Genomic DNA, 27,908 nt, shown 5'->3' with positions numbered 1-27,908 from the left:
TTCTTTTCAGGAAAGAGAGGCCAGCAAGGCGAGGTGGTGGAGTTGCTCTTTATGTGAGAGAGCAACTGGAATGTATCGAGCTCTCCCTGGGGGTGGATGAAGAGCAAGTTAAGAGCTTGTGGGTAAGGATTAAGGGGCAGGCTAATATAGGAGACACTGTTGTGGGTGTTTATTACAGGCCACCTGATCAGGATGGAGAAGTTGATGAGGCCTTCTACAGACAGCTGAGAGTTGCCTCACAACCACAGGCCTTGGTTCTCATGAGGGACTTCAATCACACTGGTACCTGCTGGGAAGGCTACACAGCCAGGCATGTACAGTCCAGGAGGTTCCTCCAGTGTATTGATGGTAACTTTTTGACTCAGGTGGTGGAGGAGCCAACAAGGAGAGGTGTGCTACTGGACCTGGTACTGGCAAACAAACAAGGACTGGTGGAGGACATTAAGGTTGGGGGCAGCCTTGGCTGTAGCGATCATGAGAAGATACAGTTTGGGATCGTGTGCAGTATGCACAAAATGACAAGTAGGATTGCAACCTTGGACTTCAGGAGGGCTAACTTTGATCTCCTCAAGGAACTGCTTGGAGAAATCCCATGGGTTAGGGCTCTAGAGAGTAGGGGGGCTCAAGAGAGCTGGATGATATCCAAGTCCCACTTCCTCCAAGCTCAGGATCGGTGTATGCCTAAGAGCAAGAAATCAGGCAAGGGAAGCAGGAGACCTGCATTGTTGAGCAGGGAGCTTCTCAAGTGGAAGAAAGAAGTTTACAGTATGTGGAAGAAGGGACTGACCACTTGGGAAGATTACAAGAATGCCATCAGAGTATGCAGGGATGAAATGAGGAAAACCAGGGCCTCCTTGGAATTAAACCTGGCAAGAGATGTCAAGGTCAACAGGAAGGGTTTCTTCAAGTACATTGGAGCCAAAAGGAAAACTAGAGAAAATGTGGGCCTGCTGTTGAATGAGATAGGTGCCATGGTGACAGATGATGTAGAGAAGGTGGCGTTAATGAATGCCTTCTTTGCTTCAGTCTTTACTACTCCAGCTAGCCCTCAGGAGTCCTAAGACTTTGGAGGTAACAGAGAAAGTCTGGACAAAGGAAGACTTTCCCTTCACAGAATCACGGAATCACAGAATCACTAAGGTTGAAAAAGACCTTTTAGATCATCAAGTCCAACCATCAACCCAACACCACCATGCCCACTAAACCATGTCCCACAATGCCACATCCACTTGTTCCTTGAACACCTCCAGGGACGGTGACTCCACCACTTCCCTGGGCAGCCTGTTCCAGTGCTTCACCACTCTCTCAGGAAAGAAATTCTTCCTAATATTCAGCCTAAACCTCCCCTGGCGCAACCTGAGGCCATTTCCTCTAGTCCTGTCACTCATCACTTGGGAGAAGAGACCAACACCCACCTCTCTGCAACCCCCTTTCAGATAATTGTAGAGAACGATAAGGTCTCCCCTCAGCCTCCTCTTCTCCAGACTGAACAACCTCAGCTCCCTCAGCCGCTCCTCATAAGACTTATGCTCTAGACCCCTCACCAGCTTCGTCGCCCTTCTCTGGACACGCTCCAGCACCTCAATGTCGTTCTTGTAGTGAGGGGCACAAAGCTGAACAGAGTATTTGAGGTGCAGCCTCACCAGTGCCAAGTACAGGGGCACGATCACCTCCCTACTGCTGGCCACACTATTTCTGATACAGGGCAGGATGCCGTTGGCCTTCTTGGCCACCTGGGCACACTGCTGGCTCATATTCAGCTGGCTGTGAACCAGCACCCCCAGGTCCTTTTCTGCCAGGGACCCTTCCAGCCACTCGTCCCAAGCCTGTAGCATTGCATGGGGTTGTTGTGACCCAAGTGCAGGACCTGGCACCTGGCCATGTTGAACCTCATACAATTGGCCTTGGCCCATGGATCCAGCCTGTCCAGATCCCTCTGCAGAGCATTCTGACCCTCCAGCAGATCAACACTCCTGCCCAACTTGATGTCATCTGCAAACTTGCTGAGGGAGCACTCAATCCCCTCATCCAGATCATTGATAAATATATTAAACAAGACCGGCCCCAAAACTGAGACCTGGGGGTCTCCTCTTGTGACCGGCCGCCAGCTGGATTTCACTCCATTCACCACGACTCTCTGGGCTCAGCCGTCCAGACAGTTTTTAACCCAGAGAAGAGTGTACCTGTCTAAGCCATGATTCGCCAGCTTCTCCAGAATACTGTGGGAGACAGTGTCAAAGGCTTTGCTAATGTCCAGGTAGACAACATCCACAGCCTTTCCCTCATCCACTAGGTGGGTCACCTGTTCGTAGAAGGAGATCAGGTTGGTCAAGCAGGACCTGCCTTTCATGAACCTGTGCTGGCTGGGCCTGATCCCTTGGTTGTCCTGCGCATGCCCTGTGAGTGCCCTCAAGATGAACCTCTCCATAATCTTCCCCAGCACCAAGGTCACACTGACAGGCCTGGAGTTCCCCAGATCCTCCTTCTGGCCCTTCTTGTAGATGGGCGTCACGTTGACAAGCCTCCAGCCATCTGGGACCTCTCCCGTTAACCAGGACTGTTGATAAATGATGGAGAGTGGCTTGGCAAGCTCCTCCGCCAGCTCCCTCAGTATCCTTGGGTGGATGCCATCAGGCCCCATAGACTTGTGAGTGTCCAGGTAGCATAGCAGGTCATTAATTACTTCCTCCTGGATCATGGGGAGTTTATTTTGCTCTCCATCCTTGTCTTCCAGCTCAGGGGGCTGGATACCCTGAGGATACCTGGTGTGGCTATTAAAGACTGAGGCAAAGAAGGCATTAAGTACCTCAGCCTTTTCCTCATCCTTGGTGACAATGTTCCCTCCCACATCCAGTAAAGGATGGAGATTCTCCTTGGCTTTCTTTTTGTTGTTAACGTATTTATAGAAACATATTTTGTTATCCCTTACGACTGTGGCCAGGTTGAGCTCTAGCTGGGCTTTTGCCTTTCCAATTCCCTCTCTGTACGACCTAACAAGACCCTTGTACTCTTCTTCAGTTGCCTGCCTCTCCTTCCAAAGGTGATAAACTCTTCCTTTTTTTCCTGAGTCCCAGCAAAAGCTCCCCATTCAGCCAGCCCGGTCGTCTTCCCCGCAGGCTCTTCTTACGGCACATGGGGTCTGCCTACTCCTGCGCTTTTAAGATTTCCTTCTTGAAGAAGGTCCAACCTTCCTGGACCCCTTTGCCCTTCAGAACTGTCTCCCAGGGGACCCTCTGAACCAGTGTCCTGAACTGGCTGAAGTCTGCCCTCCGGAAGTCCATCACAGTGGTTTTGCTGACCCCCCTCCTCACTTCACCAAGAACTGAGAACTCCATCATTTCATGGTCGCTAAGCCCAAGATGGCTTCCAACCATCACTTCTCCCACCAGACCCTCCCTGTTTGTAAACAGCAGGTCAAGCAGGGCACCTTCCCTGGTAGGCTCGCTTACCAGCTGCATCAGGAAGTTATCTTCCACACACTCCAGGAGCCTCCAGGACTGTTTTCACTGTGCTGTGTTATATTTCCAGCAGACATCCGGTAAGTTGAAGTCCCCCACAAGAACAAGGGCTTGTGATTGTGAGACTTCTGCCAGTCGCTTGTAGAATGCTTCGTCTGCCTCTTCGTCCTGGTTGGGTGGTCTATAACAGACCTCCAGCACAATATCTGCCTTGTTAGCCTTCCCCCTCATCCTTATCCATAAGCATGTGACCCTGTCATCACAATCGTTCACCTCTATACAATCAAAACACTCCCTAACATACGCAGCCACCCCACCGCCTCTCCTTCCTTGCCTATCCCTCCTGAAGATCTTATAGCCATCCATTGCAGCACTCTAGTCATGCGAGTCATCCCACCATGTTTTTGTGATGGCAACTACAGCATAGCTGTCCTGCTGCACAATGGCTTCCAGCTCCTCCTGTTTGCTGACCATGCTGCGTGCATTGGAGTAGAGGTCGTTGAGGAGGATCAAGTTAAAGACCAATTAAGTAAACTGGACATCCACAAGTCCGTGGGTACTGATGGGATGCACCCATGAGTGCTGAGGGAGCCGGCAGAAATCATTGCTGGGCCACTCTCCATCATGTTTGAAAGGTCCTGGAGAACAGGCGAGGTGCCTGAGGACTGGAGGAAAGCCAATGTCACTCCAGTCTTCAAAAAGGGCAAGAAGGAAGACCCAGGAAACTACAGGCCAGGCAGCCTCACCTCCATCCCTGGAAATATGATGGAACAGCTCATTCTTGGCATCACCTCAAAGCATCTGGAGGAAAAGAAGTTTATCAGAAGTGGTCAACATGGATTCACCAAGGGGAATTCATGTCTGACCAATCTGATAGCCTTCTATGATGGCATGACTGGATGGATAGATGAGGGAAGGGCAGTGGATGTTGCCTACCTTGACTAAAGCAAGGCTTTTAACACTATATCCCACATCATCCTCATAGGCAAGCTTAGGAAGTGTGGGTTGGACGAATGGACAGTGGGGTGGATTGAAAACTGGCTGATAGATAGAGCTCAGAGGGTTGTGATCAGTGGCACAGAGTCTAGTTGGAGGTCTGTAACCCCAGGGATCAGTACTGGGTCCAGTCTTGTTCAAGATATTCATCAATGACCTGGATGAAGGGATAGAGTGTGCCCTCAGCAAGTTTACTGATGACACAAAACTGGGAGGAGTGGCGGACACACTGGAAAGCTGTGCTGCCATTCAGCGTGACCTGGACAGGCTGGAGAGTTGGGCAGAGAGGAACCTTATGAAATTCAACAAAGGCAAGTGTAGGGTACTGCACCTGGGGAGGAATAACCCCATGCATCAGTACAGGTTAGGGGCTGACCTGCTGGAGAACAGCCCTGTGGAAAGGGACCTGGGAGTCCTGGTGGACAACAGGAGGACCATGAGCCAGCAATATGCCCTGGTGGCCAAGAAAGCCAATGGCATCCTGGGGTGCATCAAGAAGAGTGTGGCTAGCAGGTCGAGGGAGGCTGTCCTCCCCCTCTATTCTGCCCTGGTGAGGCTGCATCTGGAGTACTGTGTCCATTTCTGGGCTCCCCAGTTCAAGAAGGACAGGGAGCTGTTGGAGAGGGTACAGCAAAGGGCTACAAAGATGATTAGGGGACTGGAACATCTTTCTCATGAGGAAAGGCTGAGGGACTTGGGTCTTTTTAGTCTGGAGAAGACTGAGGGGGGATCTTATTAATGCTTATTAATACTTCAGGGGTGCGTGCCAGGAGGATGGGGCCAGTCTTTTTTCAGTGATGCCCAGTGACAGGACAAGAGGTAACAGACACAAACTTGATCATAGGAAGTTCCACTTAAACATGAGGAGGAACTTCTTTACTTTGAGGGTGGCAGAGCACTGGAACAAGCTGCCCAGAGAGGTTGTGGAGTGTCCTTCTCTGGAGATACTAAAAACTCAGCTGGATGCATTCCTGTGCAATTTGCTCTAGGTGAACCTGCTCTGGCAGGGGGGTTGGACTAGATGATCTCCAGAGGTCCCTTCCAACCCCTATCATTCTGTGATTCTGTGATATTAGTTTAACCTGTAACAGCTACTCACTGCGTATTAGTCCCCCGGTAAAATATTTCTTTATCATCTGTAGAGTTTGTGACAGCTAAAAGTATGTTTCAGGATTTCAGCAAAAGTCGGGACACTACCTCATTTTTGTTGGTGGATGGCAGTAGAAAGAGGTACTTCTCTACTGCTCTTAAAAAATCTTGTGACTGTTAGTTTGCAGAAAACTGGAACCTGAGTGGAAAATTTCAGTCAAGTGAGAAAGGCAGGCTGTCCAAATGCTGAATTACCTTCAGAAGAACTCGTGAAGAAGAGTGGAAATAAACCCAGAAATCTTACATTCTGAACACTTCTAATTGCTATGAAACTGACAATAAAAGAAAAACAAAGATCACACATGCACACACCCTCCCTTCACCCTGATTTAGAGGGCTACATGTTGGTATTAAGCAGTTTAAATACCTTGTGTTTGTTGTATGAACCACTATAATTTTCTTTTAATAACCAAAGCATGGTGTTTGTGGGTAGTTCCCCCTCCATCAAGGATGGCTAAAGGCATTGGACATTAAAATTCTGGGACTTGGTTTGGTCAAAATAGGACAAAAAGTCTTGGGACTTCCCTGTGATGTTTTGCCAATTGCAGCCTACATGTTGTTAAAGACTTGACAGGTAAAGCGGAGCACAAAACTCTGGCACAGATGTATTTATCAGCTGTGGATTATTCAATCTGATGATGATATGGCTGAATTTTATTTTTTTTTTTTAACAAAAGTTGTAATGATGACGCCAGCAAAAGTACTGTAGGTTACTTACACCACCGTATTTGGTATTCCTGCGGACATTGGATTGTTGTTTTTAATGATTACACTCTTGGACAACTATTGTTTGAAAGGCCAAATTGCTTTATGGCAGCATGCTAAATCTGTGGTGTTCCTGATGTTGGTAATTTTTATTGTGATCTATTTCAATACCAATATAGGACTGAATATAATTTCTTTACTGAAGTGGCAGCTTCTATTCAATTGTTAAATTTAAAGCTTGGAAATTTGATGTTCATAGAATTTATGTCTAAATATCAGCTTTCACTTAATGGATTTTGAACTAGATTGTTACCAATACATATGTGAATGCTCTGTGAAACAGAAGGTCTCATAAAAGACGCCCAGACATTTACATCAGTGAAACACTTACAGCAGAGAGACCAGTTTCTGAAGCACTCTTGATCAAGGTGGATTGTCTTTTGGGGTCTGTTCTGCTGGCAGTTTACCAGGGTAAAATTCCAATTTTTCTCCCCTCATGTTACTTGTAGTTCATAACTGGCCTTCTTGAGTATAAAAACAGTCAGCAGTTCCAGAAAACTACCTAATTTCTCCGAATTACGAAGTACTGAGTTTCAGAGAGTATCAGTAACTAGAACAGAACCCTCCAAAATAAGACCTAAAGAGATGTTATTGGCACGGGGGATTAATTTAGAAAAGCAGAAGACAGTTTCTCTGGTTTCTCTGTATTTCAGTTTTTCGTAAAGTTAAGCTGCACCATTACAGATGATTATCCCAAGGTGTTTCCTGTTACAAATAATACTTCTGTTCAGATAACTGTCGTCTTTATGGTGAAACAATATTCAGATACCATGACAGTTCTGCAGCTTTAAACACTCAAAATGCCAGAATTAGTAGGTGCCAACACCACTGCTGCATCTGTGATTATCATTCCAGTGGTAGAACAGTGTAATCCAACCACTCTCCCTCAATTCCCAAGAGCTCAGATCGTGCTGCTTGCATGTCGTGATGGTTTGAGCACACAAAGGAGGAGGCTGTTGATGGTCACACTCTCTGCCCCTGTGCTCATCCTGACTAAATGCCCAAGAAAATCTGTTGCACGTGAGACTAGCGGAGTAAAGAACCAGGAGAAGACACTATTGAAGATCACATGGCTCACATTGCAGGAAATAGAGTAATGCTCCATCCATAGACTGCATTTGAGCTACCATCAGGGTGACGCTATCTCAAAATGGATCCATTTTCCTTTCACTCCCCACTAACAAGCTCAGACTGAATGAAGAAAAGGGAAAGCTAAGGAGGAAAATTATCTCTGCCCTCACTTATCCTCTGAAGCCCACTGATTTCTGTACAAACAGTACATGCCTTACAGCATTATGATACTAAACTGGTATCAGTACTCAGACAGGCTCATGCTATTGACTAGAACTAATCCATACATCACTGGAAGGTCCAGAGTAAGAACATTAGTTCTTATCTTCTAATTTAAACTTTTAATTTTTAAGTGAGGGTTTACTCCCAAGAGCAGCATGTATTTTTATGGCAAACATCCTACACGGCTGTTCTTTTGGGTAGACTGGCTTTTCTGGCAAGGTCTATAGCAAATACTGGCAGGAGCTTTGACAGAGCTAAAAAGAACATCTATATGGTGCTCTTCCTTCTGTAGTCATCTCCTAGAAAAGGAACTTATCTCTGAGCTACAACACAGCTGGCACTGCAGAAGGTGTCTAGATAAACTAGGCACAAAACCCCTTTTGAGTCCAAAGCAAAAATTTGTGAAAAAAGTCCACCATGGAAGTTAAAACTTTGGAGCACCACATCAATAGTCAGGCTGTCAGCTGAATTTCTGATTTTTTTATTTCCACTTTCACATTAGCCTGTACCATCATAATATACAACACCTTTAGCATGGCCACTTCATAAAGTTTTGTATTAAAAGCTGCTTTCTCTGGGTAACCATGTTTTTTCTGAGAATGGGTAAAGAGAAATTAGAATATAACATTTTCTCTTGTTTGAAAGTGAGCTGTTCCATTCCTCCTGTTCCAACATACTGAGTTAAAAGAAAAACACTGCTGACCCAGAATGAATGTTCAACAGCTATCTGTAATCCTTGAAATTCCTCAGCCTATGTTTTTGCAATGTGATCACATTTTCACACCAGGGACTATCATAGAACTTTTAATACTGGTGAAGATACATAAAGTATCAAGCTCATATGCCTGCATTTCCTGTCTAACACAAAAAACACCAAGTCAAGATCAAAGACTTTCATGGTATCCTACATTCAGCATTTTTGTCTTTGACAGTGAATGTCATAACAATATTGCAGGAGTTCTGGGAGAGCAAAAAGAAGCAGAAAGCCATATTTCCAAGTGAAGGCATCATTGTATATGAGTCACTGAGCTCCCTGGACCCACCATTTGTGAGTTACGTTACCTTGCCAGAAGGAAATTGCTTTGGTAACTTTCAGGTAAGTGGCATCTTCCAGTCTTGCAAGGGGAAATTTTCTTCTGAAGAGGATTTTGTCATAAAAGATACATGTCCACATCTATTTCTGTAACAATGCAGTTTCACACCTGACTTCTTTATCCTCGCACTCTCTCCAACCCCAAGCAATTTGAGAGAGGCAAACTACTCGAAGGAAAATATCAGACACTTCTAAGAATTAACTGAGCACAAAGTGATTTTACCAGTCTAGTCTCTGGTTTCCGGTCATATCTACAACAAAAGAGATTATGATTAACTCAAGCACTTCTGCCAGTTGAATCTAAGAAAAAAGTGTGTGTGGTTTCTTTCCTTCAGAAAATAAGAAAACATGTTCTGAAGGAGAAATAGTTTTGTTTTGTTTTATTTTCAGTGTGAAGATACTTTCCACCATAACCGCATGCCCGTAATATGTACCACCCATGCCATGCTAATCATGTGCTGATATATAAAGAACAGGGAACAAAACAAAACACAGACAGTTCAGATTTCACTTTCAGTGAAACAAAACACTGAAACTGAATTTGATGCCTCCATCTCCAGGAGGAAAATTGCCTGGTTAAGCACTCTACCTTCATTTAAAGGAAGGTAGCTCAAGCTAGGACTTCATAGGCATTGACACTGTGAAACAGAAGAACATTCAAAGAATGAGCTTGAGATCCTCAACAACCAAATTTTTGAGACAGAATGAGAATTATTTCCAGAATATCAGTGGTTTTAGTAGACTCCTTCATAATTCCCTTTTTTCACTAGCTGCTGATCACATAACCTTTTGTGAAATAACTGATGGCTTCAGTACAATTACAGAGAGAGAGGAATACAAACACAATATTTAATAAAACTGGAAACAGCCTAGCTCGCAATTTCATTTAAAGGTTCATTTGTATAAATCTATAAACCAGCAAATTCAATTGCTGAACTACTTGCTTTTTTGGTCAAGAGCTAGTTTCTCCATGTCAAAACAGAGCAAGATATAGTTGTCATTCTGTAAAAAATACAGACCACAAGCAAACAAATAAAAGAAACATATTTAGGAACACAGTTTCCAGAGCCTGTTACTCAGCAATTCTCAGCAACATAGTTACTTCTGCGTTTGTATTACTTTTGGGGGTAAAAAGTCATGGCAGACCCACAAATTGTGTTAGAAAGTGGTGAAGACTTTGACGGGAAAAATAGGCTACATTCCTGTTCCACATGCACTGTAACTTTCTAGAATTTTTTACATTCTCCTTAGAATTTCTAGAATTTTATCATTAGTCAATAAACAGTAAAATATTAAATATAATATAATATAATGGTGTTTATATTTAATCCATCTTTCATTTCAACTGCTTAGAGTTATTCACGCTATACAATACCTTATGGCACCTGGAAGTCAGGTAAGGAGGTATGAATTCATTTGTTACAAGTTATGTTTGAAATTTAGGGCTGGCCTTCAATTGAAGCTCTTCTTTAACTCAGTGGTAAGTTAGCTGGAATAAGGCATTTTTGTCATGTTCCAAGCTTGTCATAGCCAAGATATTACAGGAATATATGTACTCTCAAGCATTTTCTTTTTTATTTATCTATTTGTTTGGTGCAGAGTAGCATTCTTTCAGTATTTCAGCAATTAAGCAGGTTAATACTACTATATAGTCACTTTCTATCCCAGTCTAACAAGTGCTTGTGCATGATTTACACCACTAGAACATGTCTATCCCATTGCAATAGTAGGAGGAAAAAGATGAATGGTTAGTCTAATTAATTGACCTCTAGTGGTTTGCATGGCAAAGAAGCAGAAAGTGTTGCAACAAATTAGAAAATTCAGAGTATAAGCAGCACATATTAAATAACATAATAAAACTCATTACTTGCCTTTGTTTTGTGACAGAGAGAATTTTGCAGGTGAACTCATCCAGAATATATTTCTAAATCTAGCCATCTTACTTCCTTTTTTAAAAAAAGGCAGGGAAAAGGTCAGTAAAAACTAATTGTTTCATTTACATTTTTAGGTGGGGTGGGGAGACAGCAGCTGTAAGAATGAACAAAGCAGAGTTTTAGAGTGACTGCTTTTCATTGTATCATAAGAGAATGGCCATTGCTGGAACTGATTTACCCTCTAGGACAGAGCTAAAGTAGAATCTGCACTCTGCTGTTTCTCTTGAGTGTCTTACTTGCTTGTTCAAGCCCAGACTGTTTGCCAGATTTAAGATTTTTAGAAATTTCACCTTTTGGTCAGATTGGCATAAATATTCTAAGGCATTTTTAAGCCTGCCTAAAAGCCTCGGGTGTGCTTCGTCTACTAGGTTCATATGCATTTAATTCATGTAATCTGTTCCTTGTAGTTGCAATTTAGGCACTGCTAGTGCTTTGGCCCCTACTTTTCACTGTCTGTTGTACACAATTTAGTCTTGTAAAAGCTTTGATATAATTAAAATCCTTGGGCTTGATGTTGGGTACATGGGTGTGTCCTGACTACATATATAATGCAGGATATTGGGCAAGATAAGGTGGGGACATTTTCTGGCCTTAGACTCCATAAAATTAGCAGCATGGTATTTTGTTCAGGTCACCGCTCAGAGCTCATATTGTGCATGGTTGCATTGTTTGCTTGTTGAAAGAGTTAAGAAATTTTCATGGTCTATTACAAAACCAAGGAAAACCAGCTTCAACTGCAATTTTTAAAGATTTGACTAAACTAGCAAGTAGCCCCCTGTATAATGAGCAAGGAAAGCTGCTGCTATGCAACAAAGTTGGGGTGAACAACAGTAGGTGACAATTTTGTTTCAAGTTGTCCCTTTAGACTGATCAGAGCCTCAAAATACTTTACAGAGTATAATTGGTTTAAAAGAAGAAAAGGACAGAATCATCAAGAAATTCAGAGATGTCATTCTGCCTTGCAGATGTCAAATCAGACTCGTTTTCTGACGAAAAAAATGAAAGAAAACCCAAACCCCAACCATTTAATATGCATTTTCACCGGAAAATTTTTTGGAAACTTTTAATTCACTCCAAACTTGGCCTTTGCTAGGAAGTGTGCTAAGCTGCAAATTAATTAACTTGCAGAAACTGTTTAAAAATGCAATTTAAAAAGTCACCAAAATTACAGATTTTTTATAGAATAGATTATTCTTTAACTAAACAAACATATTTTGTGAAAAAAAGCGGTAAAATTGTTTCTCACTTAAAGTGTTGGCTCTCAGAAGTCAAATCTTATAAGAAAAGCAGTTAATAAATAATATAAGTAACACCTTTTTTTTAACTGTGCTTTACCTTTCTTGTATTGAGAGGCAAAAATATACCTAAGAAACGCAATGGAAAATACAGACTTCATCTGAGACCTGTAAAATTCACTGTGTGCTTTTTCAGAACTGCTTAAGCAGAGCAGAGGCAAGGCGAGATGCTGCAAAAGCATCTCTGATCAGCTCTCTCTTCAATGAATTGCCTTGTCACAGGATCACAAAGGAATTCATCAGGGAAGGTGTTCAGGAGGCTGTTTTCTCAACCAGCATAAGTGTAAAATGACACATGGAGTTTATATCAGTACAGATGCATGACTGTGGTTTATTCATAAACTTCTCCAATAAGATTATTAGAACCTCTGCAAGTATATCTTCAGTGTTAATCCAGGTAACTCAGAGTTTGTGTGCTTCTCTAGTGTGTAGAATTATATCAATTTAGAAGATTGGCAGGGGAAAAAAATCATAAAATAGGTAAGATCTTGTAGGCAAAATCAAAGGTCTACATAGCCTACTATCTCCTCTCTAGCAGTGACCAATAGATAGCACATGTGAAACGTATTAATGAAGGAAATCTACATGATTATTATTCTTCAAAACTGGTAAATTTTCATCCAGCTGACAAAATTAAAAGATTTTGTGTTTTTTCACCATTGTTCTAATAAAGATTGTCCAAGCCAGTTTTATGCTTAACACTGTGGTATTAAAATATCAGTTTTGCAAGGCTGTGTTAACCCTTAAAAGTTGCTTAGATTTGTTTTCTCTGGAGTTTATACCTAGATAAAATATTTATAGCTCAGAAAAAGACTACGTAAAAAGTATCATCTTAGTGTGTTAGAAATCCTTAAAAATGAAAGCAGTAATTTGCTAAAAGACATATTTAATGGATTCAGGAAAGCTTAATTGAATTCCTATTATGTTTGTGTTTCTGAAAGATGGAAGAGATTTTGAAAAGTTTAGAAACATTACTATTTCCTTGTATTTTTTGAGATGATATGTAGCGTTCATCTTGTGAGCAAAAAGCCTTGTACTCGTAAGATATATTTGGGGAAAGAAGTAGAAACAGATGAGTGTAAGGTGGTCTAGTCTGTATCTGTTTTACAGATGAAAGGATGGTTTCTTTTCCTGCACTGCAAATTTTGTACTTCTTGGAGGGACAAAAATCCATAAAAGTTGGGAAAACTATAGCATGTTTTATTTCTCTGTGAAATTTCTGTGGGGGAGTTTTGATTCAAGTAATTAATCATTTTTTATGGAAATTTTTGAGGTAAAATGTTTTGTACTTTGCAGAGTTGTGCTTGGATTTCCTCAGGGATTTTTGAAAGCCAGGATAAACGTTTCAGCAGCAGTGTGTTAACACTACAGCATTCAATAGCTATATACATATTAGCAGTTCAGTGGAACCATGTCTGGTAGAAATCTGTTTAACTTTGTCATTGAACACCTGGGGTTATCTAAAGGAATCTGTCCCAAATTATCTCATATTGCTTTTCTAGTTTCCCCCTAAAAAGGAGAAGGAATGCACTTAAGTGAAACTCTGCTCCTTGCTATACCTGTCTAATTCATGCAGCTATTGGATTCTACTGAAAATGAGAATGTAAAATTATGGACCATTTCATCATACTTCATCAATACAGCCACAGAAGCACTTTATCAACTACCTTCTTTACTACAGATGTACTTTATGAGATGCCAAATTGGTACAGTTAGAATTATCAGTGTGGTGATAAGTATTCCTGCAAATTAGAAAGAAATTATTTAACTGAAGGGACATATTGTTGATACATCGCAAAGAATTATGTTTAAGAATTTAGATGGATGAGCAACAGTATCACAGAGATTGGTAAATCCTGGAGCCAGGCCATAGACCCTCCTATTCATAAAATACCAGGACAGCTAAGATCAGCTGAAGGGCAGCAGGGCATTAACATAAAATAGATCATAGCTGAGCTACCAGCCACTCCCAGTTTATTTTCAGAAGTGCTCTAGAGGGATGCTGCTCTGGTTTGTAAGAAAAATTAAGAACAGCTTCAACATTTTAGTCAGTCATTTTAGTCCCATTACAATCAGTTTATACTAGAGCTGTAAAAACAAGGAATTTTTTATCTTTTTGACTGAGGAAGGATAAACAGGTCCGGACAGAATAAAGCTGATTGTTTCCCCTTCTTTCCATTTCGCCTTCTCCCCAGTCTCATACTGTCTTCCTGTCTTTACACCTGGCAGAAATTTTTGTTAGATCTTCAGAACCAGATACCTCTTCTACGTAATTTTCTTTTTTGTAAAGAAACTGAAAATGCCAAATTGCGTTTTTGTCCCTTAAGCGCGGGGGACGTTCTTTAAAATGATGGCTTTCTTTTCAAGGTGGAAAATACCTCAAAGTATTTTACAAGTGCTGCGTTACCATTTTCCTGGGCCCTCCTCCTGCTCTCTTTGTCATCTTTCATTATCCATCCCATTATCCATTGCTGGGATAACACTTTCATTCTTTTTCTCCTCCTTTGTTGCTACTGATGAGGGTCTTACTTCCACTTCATGCCAGTGTTGAGGTATTTCAGAGCATATCTGAGTCATAGCAAACACGAAGTTAGAAAAGCCTTGCACAGTTCACTGACTCATCTAGTGAAATTTAATAAATCAGGCTAGAAACAGCCTGGCTAGATAGAAAAGAAGGAACTCGGAGCAGGTAATGTGAAGATCACAGGCAAGAGGAAAACCATATCAGATAAACCAGCTCAACTATATCAGGAAAAGAATGATTTAAGAAGGACCAGTAGGATCTGCATGGGGGGGCTAGTTGAGCAAGTGCTCTAGAGTGCTGAATGCTTACGGAAAAGCAAATATTAAAACATTTCTAGTTAATCCCAGAACTCCTTTCCTCCTTCACAGTAATCAACAGCTCACTAAGCAATACAGCAGTCTTATTTGCTATCACTGTAGGAAGACTGGCAAGCATCCAAAGGCATCAACAACTCTAATGTTCAATAGATCAATGTTTAAGGAGAAAGAAACCAGAGTTTATGAATTGTCCTTCACAAGTAATCAGATGGTATACAAAATGCTGGTAAAATTAATAACTGCCACGGTAACTCTGATTGACAAAATCAGACTCCCCAACTGTTTGCTGTGGAAAGAAACAGACAGTGGTCGTTAAAAATGACTCAGGTTTGCAGTGCTCAAACATGTCCATAACTATAAAACATCCAGCACATCATAAACCAGACACTTCCATCTAATCACATTCTCTTATTTCTTCCCTAAGGGTAACTTAAAGGATGCTGATGACCCAAGCACTAGTATTGGATCCTATCATTACATGCTAGAATCAAACATTGGAAAGACAATGCTGCAATTTCACGTATAAGGATCACAGTGCAGCTTCTGCTTCATTCATATTTTAATGAAACGACTTACTTTCATGACTAGTATCTAACAGAATTCATGGCATCTGAGGCACGGTGAGGATGTTGCGATGATAAAGAATGAGAGAAAACTGGATTAAGATCAAATCTGACTGATCAAAGGCTAACTTCAAAACTCCACTACAATAAGTAAACGGCAACATCATGTGACTGCTATATTAGAAAACAGCAGTGTTCCCTTCTGAGTAATTATATGTACTCAAATATCATCTACATAGTGCTGTACTTAAAATGAACATTTGATAAAATGGCCCATTTGATTCTAGTTCCTAATGAAAAGTATCAAGCTAAATCTACATTATTGGAGTAAATACTGTGGACACTTATCTTACAATAAGTAAATGTGAGAGAGAGAGAGAGAGAGAGAGAAAGAGCGCACCTGACTTCCTGCTCTGGTGATTCAAAGAAGAACCTAAAAAAAATGTCCTGAACATGGGTGAATGAATTGCCACCCAGTGTCTGATGCAGTATGTTTAAGGGCAAATATTCCTGTAATGCTGGTCATCTCAGAAGGATGGTGACCACCTCTGGCCCTCTGTCAGAGCCAGCTATTTCAAAGTTTTACTCTGATTGAAAGAAGTTTAATATAACCCTTCAGGTAATTGACATACTGAGGCACTAATGAAATCTCCAGGTAGCTGTTTGTTTACAGCTTTCTAAATAACCAAGACATATTTAAAACCTTCAGCCACAGTTTTTTCATACAGATACCAAAGTAGATCCATATGTTTCTGAGTCAGTTTGCTTTTCTTCCATTTGATGAAGTGCAAGTTGGGCTGGTATCAAATTCAAAATCTCAAACTGCCTGCAGTATAGTGTAGGATTTTGCTTTTTGTTAACCAACACAAGTTAACTGGAAGTAGGTGCTACGTTATGGGGATCATTCCTCTTCAGCTTACTGGAACAAGCAAGACATAGCTGCACATAAATAACAAATGAGTGCAAAGGGGGATCAAATTCAGGAAAATAATCTGAATATTCATAAAGTGTCCCCATTTTGAACTGTGCGTTTCCAGAAGCCTATGTATTTTGCCTGAGTTTCAAGTAACACCTCACAGTGACATCTCTAACACAGTGTGAAAAGTGGTCTCACGGGAAAAGTTGCCATATTTACTCAATATTATAAGTAATGATACTGCACTGGAGATAGAAAATTTTCAGGAGAGGTGCTGTGGCCTAAGTTATGCCCTTTTGAAGTCCTGACCACCCTCTCCTGACCCCAGGATGCACTTCATCCAGGGAAGGAAACCAAGAGAAATTTGAGACATGATCAAAGACACATCAAAAAATCAGGCCTTTAACACTCTTGAAATACAAAAACATTTAGAGGAGTAAGATGCTTTAGCCTATGAGCAGAGAATTTTGTGAAAGAAAATATGTTTGTAAATCCAAATCCAAAGATGTCCCAAATTTAAAGGCCTTTCCTTCCCACTTTGACAAGTAAGCTAAGAAGATTTAGCAATTGGCCCAGAATTCCTGTAGCAGTGCTACCAACAGAAACAGATGAGAAGCTTTCCTAAGGGAAAAGATTGATATCTACTGTAGACATGTTAAAATACAATGATAAGTAAGAACTAATACAACAGGTTTACATGTATGAGCAAATCAGAACAGAGACTCAAGCAGCCTACGCTATTTTCCATCAATTACTGTGTTTCTAAGGAAATTCGCACCTGTTTCCGGGTCCAGGCAGTAGTCTGAACTAGCACAGGTATATGCTATTTTAGAAGGTTTATGTCACGCTCCCATTCCTCCCTCCAATTCCCATTACCAACCATCCTAAGCCTCCACAGGATCTTGACTTCATTCAGGCAGGATGATTTTAGAAACATTTCTGGCCCAAGAAATTTTAGAAGTCTTACATTTTGTAGTATGAGAAACCCATTTCCATCCCAGCTCCACTCAGAAGTATTCCAGATCTAATTACAACCCAGTAAAGGATCTAGTTCAGTGTTCTTAGAAGCAGGCAACTGAGAGCTGTCTAATAGTACTTGCTGACCCATTAAAATGGGTCAGTTGAAACAATTGATCATTTTGTGTATTAACTGGGAAATATGCATTGTGTTTCACAAAAAGTTCAAAATGCTTGCAGGTTGTAATTTAGCAGCAACATTTACATTTAAATAAAAATTGCTACATTGACAATTGTAATAATTTGGTTTAAGAACACTGAATGTCTGCCCTTAAAATTAAAATCTCATTAGAGATATGTTCTGTTAGACAGCAGCAGGCATCCATATTTTTATCCGTTTTCACAGAATCATAGAACACCACAAACTGGAAGGGACCTCGAAAGATCATCTAGTCCAACCTTCTGTGAAAAAGGGAGCCTAGATGAGATTATCTAACACCCTTTCCAAGCGCATCTTGAAAACCTCTACCACATCCCTGGGGAGGTTGTTCCAGTGATTGATTGTTCTGACTGTAAAAAATTTCTTTCTTATATCTAGATGAAACCTCTCTCAGTGCAACTTGTACCCATTGTCCCTTGTCTTCTCCATGTAGCTCATTACAAAGAGAGAGCATCCATTTTCTCTGTAGCCACCCTTTAAGTACTGGAATACTGTGAGAAGGTACCCCTGAAACATCTCTTCTCCACAGAGAAAAGACATAACTCCTTTAGTCTTTCCTCATGGGGCAGGTCCTCCAGTCCTTTGACCATCTTCGTGGCCCTTCTTTGAACCCTATCCAGTCTATCTGCATCCTTTTTTAATTGCAGGGACCAGAACTGGACACAGTACTCCAGGTGTGGCCTGACAAGCACTGCATAGAATGGGATGATCACATCTCTATCTCTGGTAGTAATGTCCCTGTGGATGCAGCCCAGGATTTGCCTTTGTTGCTGCAGCAGTGCACTACAGACTCAAGTTCATCTTATTGTCCACCAGGACCCCCACGTCCCTTTCAGCATAGCTGCTCCCCAGCCACACAGACCCTAGCCTGTACTTTGTACAGTTCTTGCTAGTCCACTCTTCTAGTCTGTCCAGACGTCTCTGTAAGATGGCTCTCCCTTCCAATGTGACCACCTAACCACCCAGTTTGGTGCCATCAGCAAACTTTATGAGGGTGTTTTCAATCCCATCATCTGTGGGAAACAGTGTTGAATGCTTTGCTAAAGTCCAAGTAAACAACATCCTCTGCTCTCCCCAAGTCACCAGAAAAAAGTTTTTTTGATATGCAAGGTGACCAGATTAGTCTGGCATGATTTGCCTTTGATAAATCTGTGTTGGCTTTTCCCAATCACTTGCTTCATTTCCTTTGCAATTGGTGGGTGTGACATATGCCCTCTTCCAGTCATCAGGGATGTCCCCTGGGCTCCATGACTTTTCAAAGATTACAGACAGTGACATAGCAACAATGTCATCCACTTCTCTTAACACCCTAGGATGGATTCTGTCTGGGTCCATAGATCTATGTGGGCTGAGCCCTTGCAAGAGGTCAAAGACCAGTCCTTCCTCCACTATGGGTATGTCAACACATATATTGTTGTAGTGACTTGATTCCATGAGCTGGAGCTCAGCTACAGTGGCAAGGACAGAGGCAAAGAAGATATTGAAAGACTCTGCCTTGGCAACATTATTAGTAACTAGTTTCTCTGCGCTGTTTAGCAATTTGCCTATGTCTTTCCTGTGCTTCTGCTTACTGCTCATGTGTCTGAAGAACCCTTTCTTGTTGTTCTTGATACCTTTGGCCAATTTCAGTTCTAGCTGAGCCCTAACCACCCTGACTGCATCTCTGCCACAAGGTTCTTAGAAGAGAATACAACAGAACAGAAGAGAACAGAACAGAATAGAAGAGACTGTTTCAGTTGGAAGGGGCCTACAATGATCATCTGGTCCAACTGCCTGGCCACTTCAGGGCTGACCAAAAGTTAAAGCATATCTATTATTCAGGGCATTGTCCAAATGCCTCTTAAACACTGACAGACATGGGGCATCGACCACCTCTCTAGGAAGCCTGTTCCAGTGTTTGACCACCCTCTCGGTAAAGAAATGCTTCCTAATGTCCAGTTTAAACTTCCCCTCACGGATGCAGCTTTGAGCTATTCCCAGGCATTCTGTCACTGGATACCAGGGAGAAGAGATCAGCACCTCCCTCTCCACTTCCCTCCTCAGGAAGCTGTAGAGAGCAAAGAGGTTGCCCCTCAGCCTCCCTTTCTCCAACCTAGACAAACCCAAAGTCCTTAGCTGCTCCTCACAGCACATGCCTTCTAGCCTTTCCATCAGCTTTGTTGCCCTCCTCTGGACTTGTTCAAGGACCTTTTAACAACTGTCTTAAATTGTGAGGCCCAGAACAGCACTCCAGGTGAGGTCACACCACCACTAAATACAGCGAGATAATAATCTCTTTTGACCTGCTGGTTATAAAGTGTTTGATGCACCCCAGGATGCGGTTTGCCCTTTTGGCTGCCAGGGCACACCGCTGACTCATATTGAGCTTACTGTCAACAGGCACCCCCAGATCCCTTTCTGCAGGGCTGCTCTCCAGCCACTCCTCTCCCAATTTAGACTTGTGCCCAGCATTACTCCATCCTAGGTGCAGAATCCAGCACTTAGACTTGCTAAGTTTCATCCCATTAATCACAGCCCAATGCTCCAATCTATCTAGATCCCTCCGCAAGTCATCTTGTCCCTCAAGAGAGTCAACTGCTCCTCCCAGTTTAGTACCATTAGCAAAATTGCTAATGCTGCATTTAACTCCTGCATCCAGATTGTTGATAAATATATTGACCAGAACGGGCCCTAGAATTGAACCCTGAGGAACACCGCTGGTCACCGGTCACCAGACAGATGTAGCCCCATTCACTATAACCCTTTGAGCCCTGCCATTTAGCCAGTTCTTCACCCAGCACACTGTGAACCTGTTCATCCCACGGTTGGACAACTCGTCCAGAAGGATGCTGTGAGTGACAGTATCAAAAGCCTTACTAAACTCCAGAAAGACTACATCCACCGCCTTCCTTTCATCCACTGGGTGGGTGACCTTATGATAGAAGGATAGCAAATTAGTTAAACAGGACTTTCCTTTTTTGAACCCATGTTGGCTGTGCCTGACAATTGCATTATTCTTTAAACGCCTTTCAATAGTACACAGTATAACCTTCATAATTTTTCCAGGAACTGTGGTTAGACTAACAGGTCTGTAGTTTCCCGGGTCTTGCCTCATGCCCTCCTTGTAAATTGGAATAATGTTGGCCAGCTTCCAGTCAGTGGGAGCCTCCCCAGACTCCCAAGACTTTTGGTAGATGACTGAGAGGGGGCCTGCTATAATATCCACTAGCTCCTTCAGTGCTCTGAGATGAATCCCACCAGGCCCCATGGACTTGTGAACATTCAATTGATAGAGCTGATCCCTTACAATTTCAGTGTCCACATGTGGAAAGTCATTGTTGCCACAGTCATGGTCCTCCAACTCAGAGGACCAGGCAGCCGAACATCTATAAGTGTTATTAAAGACTGAGACAAAAAAACCTGCATTGAATGCCTCCACTTTTTCTTCATCCCTGTTAGTGGGATGACCATCTTCAACAAGTATTCGTCCAATGTTTTCTTTAGACATCCTCTTGCTATTAACCTATTTTAAAAAGCCCTTCCTATTACCTGAAACAGAACTGGCCAGTTTCAACTTTAATTGTGCTTTGGCCTTTCATGTCTTCTCCCTGCATATACGAACAACACCTCTGTAATCTTCCTGTGAAGACTGACCTCACTTCCAGAGATCATACAATTTCTTTTTCGTCTTGAGCTCCATGAGGAGTTCCCCTGTTCAGCCAAGCTGGTCTTATGCCCTGCTTGCTTCACGTATGACACAGTGGAATTGTCTGCTCCTGTGCTTATAAAAGGTGGTTCTTAAAGATTGACAAGCACTCATGGACTCTTAAGCCCTCAAAAGCAGATTCCCAGGGTACTCTGCTAAATAGTTCCCTGAATAGCTTAAGGTTTACTCTCCTGAAGTCCAGGGTAGCAACTCTGCTGTCCTTTTTTCTTATTATACTGAAAATTTTAAACTCAAACATTTCATGATCACTGTGGCCAAGACAGCCACCTACCATCACATCCCCCACACTTTCTTCTCTACTCACAAATAGCAAGTCTAAGAGAGCATTTCCTAGCTGGCTCACTGAGTACTTGTGACAAGAAGTTACCTCCTACAAACTTCAAGAATTTCCAAGACCTGCTAGTCACAGCAGTAGGATATTCCCACTTAATGTCTGGGAAGTTGAGATCTCCCACAAGGACAAGGGCTGCCGATCCTGAAATTTCTCCTAATTGCCTATAGAATAACTCATCATTGCTTACACCCTGGCTGAGCAATTGGTAGTAGACACCTACTACAACATCTCCTTTGTTTTCTACCCCCATTCTTGTAGTCCTTGATGGGTATTTGGCCACCTTTCCATAGCCAGTATGCTTTTTTTTTTTTTTTTTGCTTTTAAGCCTAACTAGAAGCTTATTATTAAGCTGGGGTGGTCTGCTGTTCTGCCTTCTTCCTTTCCTTTTGCAGGGGATGGAATGCTATTGTGCTTGCAGGAGGCTGTTCTTGAATAACTCCCAGCACACACAAGCTCCTTTGCCCTCCATGGATGCTTCCCATGGAATGCCTTGCACCTGAGCTTTGAGCATAATGAAGTTGTCTCTTCTAAAATCCAGGATCTTTGTCCTACTATGGGTCTTCAGTGTGCACAGCAGGATCTTAAACTCCACAATGTTATGAACACTGTATCCAAATCTGTCATTGGTAGTCATGTTGTCAAGTAAGCTTTCTCTGTTTGTGAGCAGTAAATCTAGCAATGCACTGTTTCTAATTGGCATGTCCAGCATCTGTAGCAGGAAGCAGTCCTCAATGCATTCCAGAAACTTGACGGACAACCTGTGTACTGCTGTGCTGTTTTCCCAAAAAAATATCAGGTAATTGAAGTCACCCATGAGGATCAGATCCTGTTGACCCAGGGCTACCTTGAGCAGTCAATGTAAGCTTTCATCTGACTTGTCACCCTGATTGGGAGGTCAGTAACAGATAACTACCATAAGATTCCCTGTGATGGTGATCCCTCTAATCATGACCCAAAGGCATTCAATGGAATTTTCATGGTCTCCATAACTCAGTACTATCACTCAAATGTCTCTTTTACATAAAGTGCAACTCCACCTCCTCTTCTTCCTTTCCTATCTTTCTGAAAGCGTTTGTAGCCATTCTTTGTAGTCTTCCAGTCATTTGAGTTTTCCTACCAAGTTTCTGTGATTCCTATGACATCATAACTCTCAGACTGGGCACAGAGCTCCAGTTCCTCCTGTTCATTGGCCAGACTACATGTGTTGGTATACATGCACTTGAGGTGGTTGAACTTAGAGTTCTTGCCCTTGGAAAGCAATGGGGAGCATTCCTCATTACTTTGGTAAGTGCAGTCATCCACCCTTTTGCTTGTAAATATACAGGTGTCATCAGTTTGGACACTACCCCCACACTTCATTAGTTTAAAGCACGATTCACAAAGTCAGCCAGTCTGCTAGCGAAGATTCTCCTGCGTCTTCTACATAGGTGGATTCCATCTTTCCCCAATAGGCTGTATTTGTTGAAGAATGTCCTGTGATCATAGAAACCAAAACTAAAACGCTGGCAAGCACAATCACAAAACCAAGTATTGATCTTCACGATATGTCGGCTTCTGCCTGCACCCCTATCTCTGACTGGCAAGACAGAGAAGATCACTTGGGCACCTGTCCTTTCCACTTGCGCTGCTCCCAAGGCTTGAAGTCTTGCTTGATTCTGCCCAGGTGTTTCTCTACCATGCCATTGCTGCCCACATGCAAAAGAAGTAGGCGATAGTAGTCTGTGCTTTTGACCAGTTCTGGCAGTCTCTCTGTGACATTCTGTATCTTGGCTCCTGGCATGCAGCAAACTTCCCTTGACTGTATATCAGGCCAGCAGATGGGTGCCTCTCAGCAGGGAGTCACTCACTGCTAGCACTTGCTGCTTTCTTTTGTAGTTTTTAGTGTGTGCTGCTCGTGCAGTTTCTCCCTGTGAATCTTGCTCATTAGTTTTGTCCACTGCCAAGGTTTCATATCTGTTGCTGTACATGCAAGGAAGGGGAGTGAAGTGGGAACCTGTTCCCACAGGTTCACCAGAGACCACGGTGTCTCATGCTCCAACATGTTGTCTTGCTGCTGAAGGTCTTTTTCTGGTAGTCCTTGGAGCTCAGTGCCACTAGCTCCCTGTATTTCTTCTTGCAAAATCTCGAATAATGCTCTATTTCTTGTTCACCCTCCCTAAAAAAAGCATAGCCTGCTAACTTACTCCTGCAGCTCCTCCACCTACTGCATCAGTGATTCTGCCAGCGCACACTTTGTGCAGATGGAACTTCCACCCTCCTCTGCCCAGGATTCTGGGGCACGGACTTTGCAGCCTTCCACCTGCACAGCAGGTTCCCTGACAGAAAATTCTGTCTGAGTGGCTGCCTCCACTTGTCTCAGGCTAGCTTGGCTAGGTAGATGGTTCCCAATTGCTGCAGAGCAAAGTCCTTCCCTGGTCTCTATCAACATCCTTGTGACAACCTCAAAGTACTGCCTAATAAGCCCTGCTAATTCCCTGGAGCCCTCAAGCTGCTGCGTGGGTTTGCACAGCCACCAGCTAGGTGGGGGTGACCGATGGGGTTTCAGTCTAAGCCTACAGGTGAGCAGAGCATCTGGCAGCCCAGTCACTGGCAGAGTGCACTTTCTGCACGCCCTTCTACGTGAACTGCCATGCAAGCTCCCAACACCAGTCCCAACTGATGCAGCTCCCTGTTTGCGTGCGTATTTGCCACTCTCTTTTTGTGTGCATTTTTTGCTTACGTAAAAATGTAGTTGCTTAATTTAGTTGATAGTATTCTTTCTGTGACAGTTTCATTTCTCAAGTCAAAGTTCAGACGTTATTAAAACTGATATAACAATTGTTTGGGGCAAGGATTTAAGGTTGCTTTTAGATACCATTGGTAATGGGCCTATTTCAATTTTTTTTTGCCATGAGTAGCTAGGCATATCACAATGAAGATTAGAAAGCAAGTATTTTAAACTGCCATACTAGCAATACACAGAAAATAGAAAATACATTCAGTGCAGTGACCAAGAGTTCACAATATTTTCACATTAGCATCTGATTCTTAAAAAGCTGTAATTACCCCAGCACTATGACTACAGACAAGGTTGTAGAGGTTACCTAAAAGTAAGTAAATGTTCCTTTAGAAATCAATATTAAACGTACACTGCTTAGAATATGAATATTATTCAGTACTCATGCATTTTCTATTTGTTGTGAAAGAGGAAATACCAGCTTCCGGCTGGCTGGCCATAGATCTTTCATTATGCCTCTTAATGTGATTAGGATCAATTTTGTTTCTTTATGTTATCACCTTTAAATACCAAATCTGCCCTATTTTTTTTTCTCTTAAATGCAAAGATGTGGGTTTTGAAGAGTCAGTCAGTAATCAGCATGCTCCCATTTTGCAGGAGCTGATGACTGTCTTTCAGTTTCTGCATTGGAAGCCTTAAAGCCCTATATGTGAAACAAAGTGCTCCCAGCAGGTAGGACATCACATAAAAACCTTGGCTGTGTGAGTGGTTACCTGGCTGAGGTTAAAATATTAAAAGAATTTTCTTTGAAGTTCTGAATTAATTTGTTCTTCCTTTGTTTTAATTTATAATGGAATTCAGACAAAGTTAAATTTTAATACAGATTTATATTTTCTATACTTGACTCTTGTTGTCACTGCAGGAGCCCTGGAATATTTCTCACTTTTATCTACCAAGAAACAGGCAGAAAATTCTCTTGAGTAAAAACTGTAAATGCAGCACGTTTTATCTTCCATTTTTGTGAAAACATTCAGAAATGTATTAGGTTGAGCAATTTCAAGATATTTTTTAACTTCTTAAATTATGTACTGTGTTATATTCTACAGAAAATTATGTATTCCAAGTTGTCCAAGGGGAAAAAAGTAACTTCTAGCATTTAAAATATTACCACTCTTCAAGATAAGTGTCTTCATAGGCAGAAGATGTAGTTATAGCTTAACATTTTTAGCATCTTATAAAGTAATTCAATATCTGATGGCTATTTTATTCCCTTCTAATAAGCAGCTTCTGAAATACGTGTAGAATGTTGCAAAAGGATTGCTGTGTAATATTTGCCCAGTAGTGAATGGTTCTGCTGGAAGTTGTTTTGTTAAAATGAAAACAAACAAACAAAAAATTGCAAAACCAAAAGAAAAAAGGATGCAAAACCAGAAGATATTTGTTACTAACTTCCATGTCTGTTTTTACTTTCCTGAATAATAGGAAGCAATTTCCTACTACTCCCAGTATTCCTTAGATGAAAGGGTGAGAAGTCACATGGCCCTGAGCTGGATCATGAAGGAGCAAGATTCTCCAGGAATTATACGCCAAGAGCTGCAAGTTGCACTTATGGAACTGGAAGAAGTCAGGAAAGCAAGGCAGGAACTGAGGTTTTACAAAGAAAAGAAAGAAATACTGAGCTTAGCACTGAGTCAGATCTCCAGTGATCAAGTTACGTCTCCCTCACGGAACGATCAAATGAGCTTAGCTTTACATGGCTACCACTAACCTTGAAGAGGGCATTTGACTTTGAACTATGACATACTCCTCTCAGTTGAAAAGACCCCATGTGTAAATTGGTAACATTCTTTTCCATGGCTGTTTTAATTACTGCATCTAAAAGCACTGATGTCTTTTTTTTTTTTTTCCAGTGGATAGAAATATTCTTCAAGTCAAGTAAAAGCTGCCATGAATATTTGATGTAGTACTGCTATTAAGCTGCAGGTAAACCTGAAGGGAAGCAAACCACAGAAAACTTTTATAGTACTCTGGAGATTGAAGTCTTCTGCACAAAGACTCTATATTTTCTTTGCTGAAGATGTAAAAATTGTGGTCAGAACATACAGACTGTTAGCAATAAAATACAAAAAAGGCCCTACCAGTGCCTCTTTAGTTCCAGACTCTTTCACAGCAACTGTGTTTCCTCCTAGCACTGCTAAAAGGTGCAATTCCTGAACTTCATTTAGTCTGTTTATTCAAGGGCAGCAAGAGTCTTCCAAGAAAAAAAAAGCTGCAGCATACAACTAGTACTCCAGATTCCACCTTTTTCAACCTCTGTTGAAATCAACAAGACATTATCAAGCTGTAAGAATGTAAAGACTAGCTAAACTTACTAGATTGACCATGCTCTACCGAGTATTAGTAACAGATCCTTTATTATAATAGTCTGTGAGTCAGACTGGCAGTCTTTGGAAAACTGTTATGCTTTCATTCCGCTGTCAAGTAGAATCTTTCACCAGGAAACATGCTTTCTTTTTTATGCTCTTTCAAAGAATGTTAACTCACTTGCACTGAAACAAATAGCTACTGAGATTCAAGATCTTTACTTTCCCCATACCAACTGTCAGCCCAATTCTTCTGGCAGAAGTTACCATCCTGGAGCAGAGCCAACAGCATGTTAACCAACATGCTATTTCAGCTGATGATGAAGGCAGAAAGGTATTAAGACACCGGACAATTAACTTGAACACATTTCTTCCTAATTCTGCTTTATAGTACCTTCTGCCAGAAGAATGGACACCTGGCAGTGCTCTTAGTTTAAGTAATCTCAGTGGTCTCAGTAGTAACTCCTAGCATCATTGACATATTCTTTCAACATTGTGAATTTCCACATAAAAGAGACAAATAGTTCCATTAACAGAGAAGGAGCTGTAGAGTGTTCAGAACTGGGGACCCAACTACATGATTTCTGAAATAAAAAACAAGGGGAAGGATGGTCAGCAATAGTAGTCTTGCTGCAAAACCAGTCATAGCACTACTAATGGGTGTGGCTCACAGCCTTGCTGCAGAGACGGACAGCTGTGACCTCTAAAGGTTCTTGTGCTCTCTATGAAAGAATATGTGATGATTGTACAGGATACATGTTCAGCACAGGTAGAGCCAAGCTGCCCACAGAGCCTAGCTACAGCAAGCACAGCTTAAAAAGGAACACAAATAGTGCAGAATTTTGGAAACTTGGGGGTGGAAGTTTATTTGTGAAGGAAAAGAAACAGCCATTGCTGGGGTTTTTCTGTGATTTTTTTTTATTTGGTTGGTCGGGGTTTTTTTACTTCTTGCCTATTGAACATGCAGTTTCCAGAGGCAAGAAAAGAAAGCCACCTCCTTCTTCAGCAATCTGAGATCTGTGCCTAAACTGTTAGGGGCATGGACTTCAAGAATCTTGGATGCCCACCAAGGAACCATGTCAATTTATTGGCAGGAACCAACAAGTCCTAAGAGCAGAAATTCGTATTGAAGAAATGTTATTATGTAGGATGGAAAATTGGAGGGAGTGAGTATTATTATGTAGGATGGAATACTTGTGGGAGTGAGCTCTTGACCAATATACCAGATAATAGAAAACTCTGGGTTTTTTTTTTTAATTTTCAATGGCTCATCAAAAGAGCATATGTAGCTGGCTGACTATTCCTCAAA

The 27,908-nt window shown here is 41.9% G+C and overlaps 1 protein-coding gene across 1 annotated transcript in view; it reads left to right on the top strand.

Annotated features, from left to right (window-relative positions):
- The window catches only part of LIX1 (limb and CNS expressed 1), a 37,717-nt gene extending 11,714 nt beyond the window's left edge, over positions 1–26,003 (top strand). The window contains 5 exon segments of the mRNA XM_059834307.1: positions 8,594–8,757; positions 12,120–12,266; positions 15,249–15,344; positions 24,894–24,968; positions 25,719–26,003. Of these exon segments, the coding sequence (XP_059690290.1) occupies positions 8,594–8,757; positions 12,120–12,266; positions 15,249–15,344; positions 24,894–24,968; positions 25,719–26,003 (767 nt within the window).
- Positions 26,004–27,908: the final 1,905 nt, after the last annotated feature.

This window comes from Gavia stellata, chromosome Z, assembly GCF_030936135.1.
Source record: "Gavia stellata isolate bGavSte3 chromosome Z, bGavSte3.hap2, whole genome shotgun sequence".
NCBI lineage: Eukaryota > Metazoa > Chordata > Aves > Gaviiformes > Gaviidae > Gavia > Gavia stellata.
Note: the sequence above shows the minus strand (reverse complement) of the source record. Positions and strands in the feature narration are given on the sequence as shown.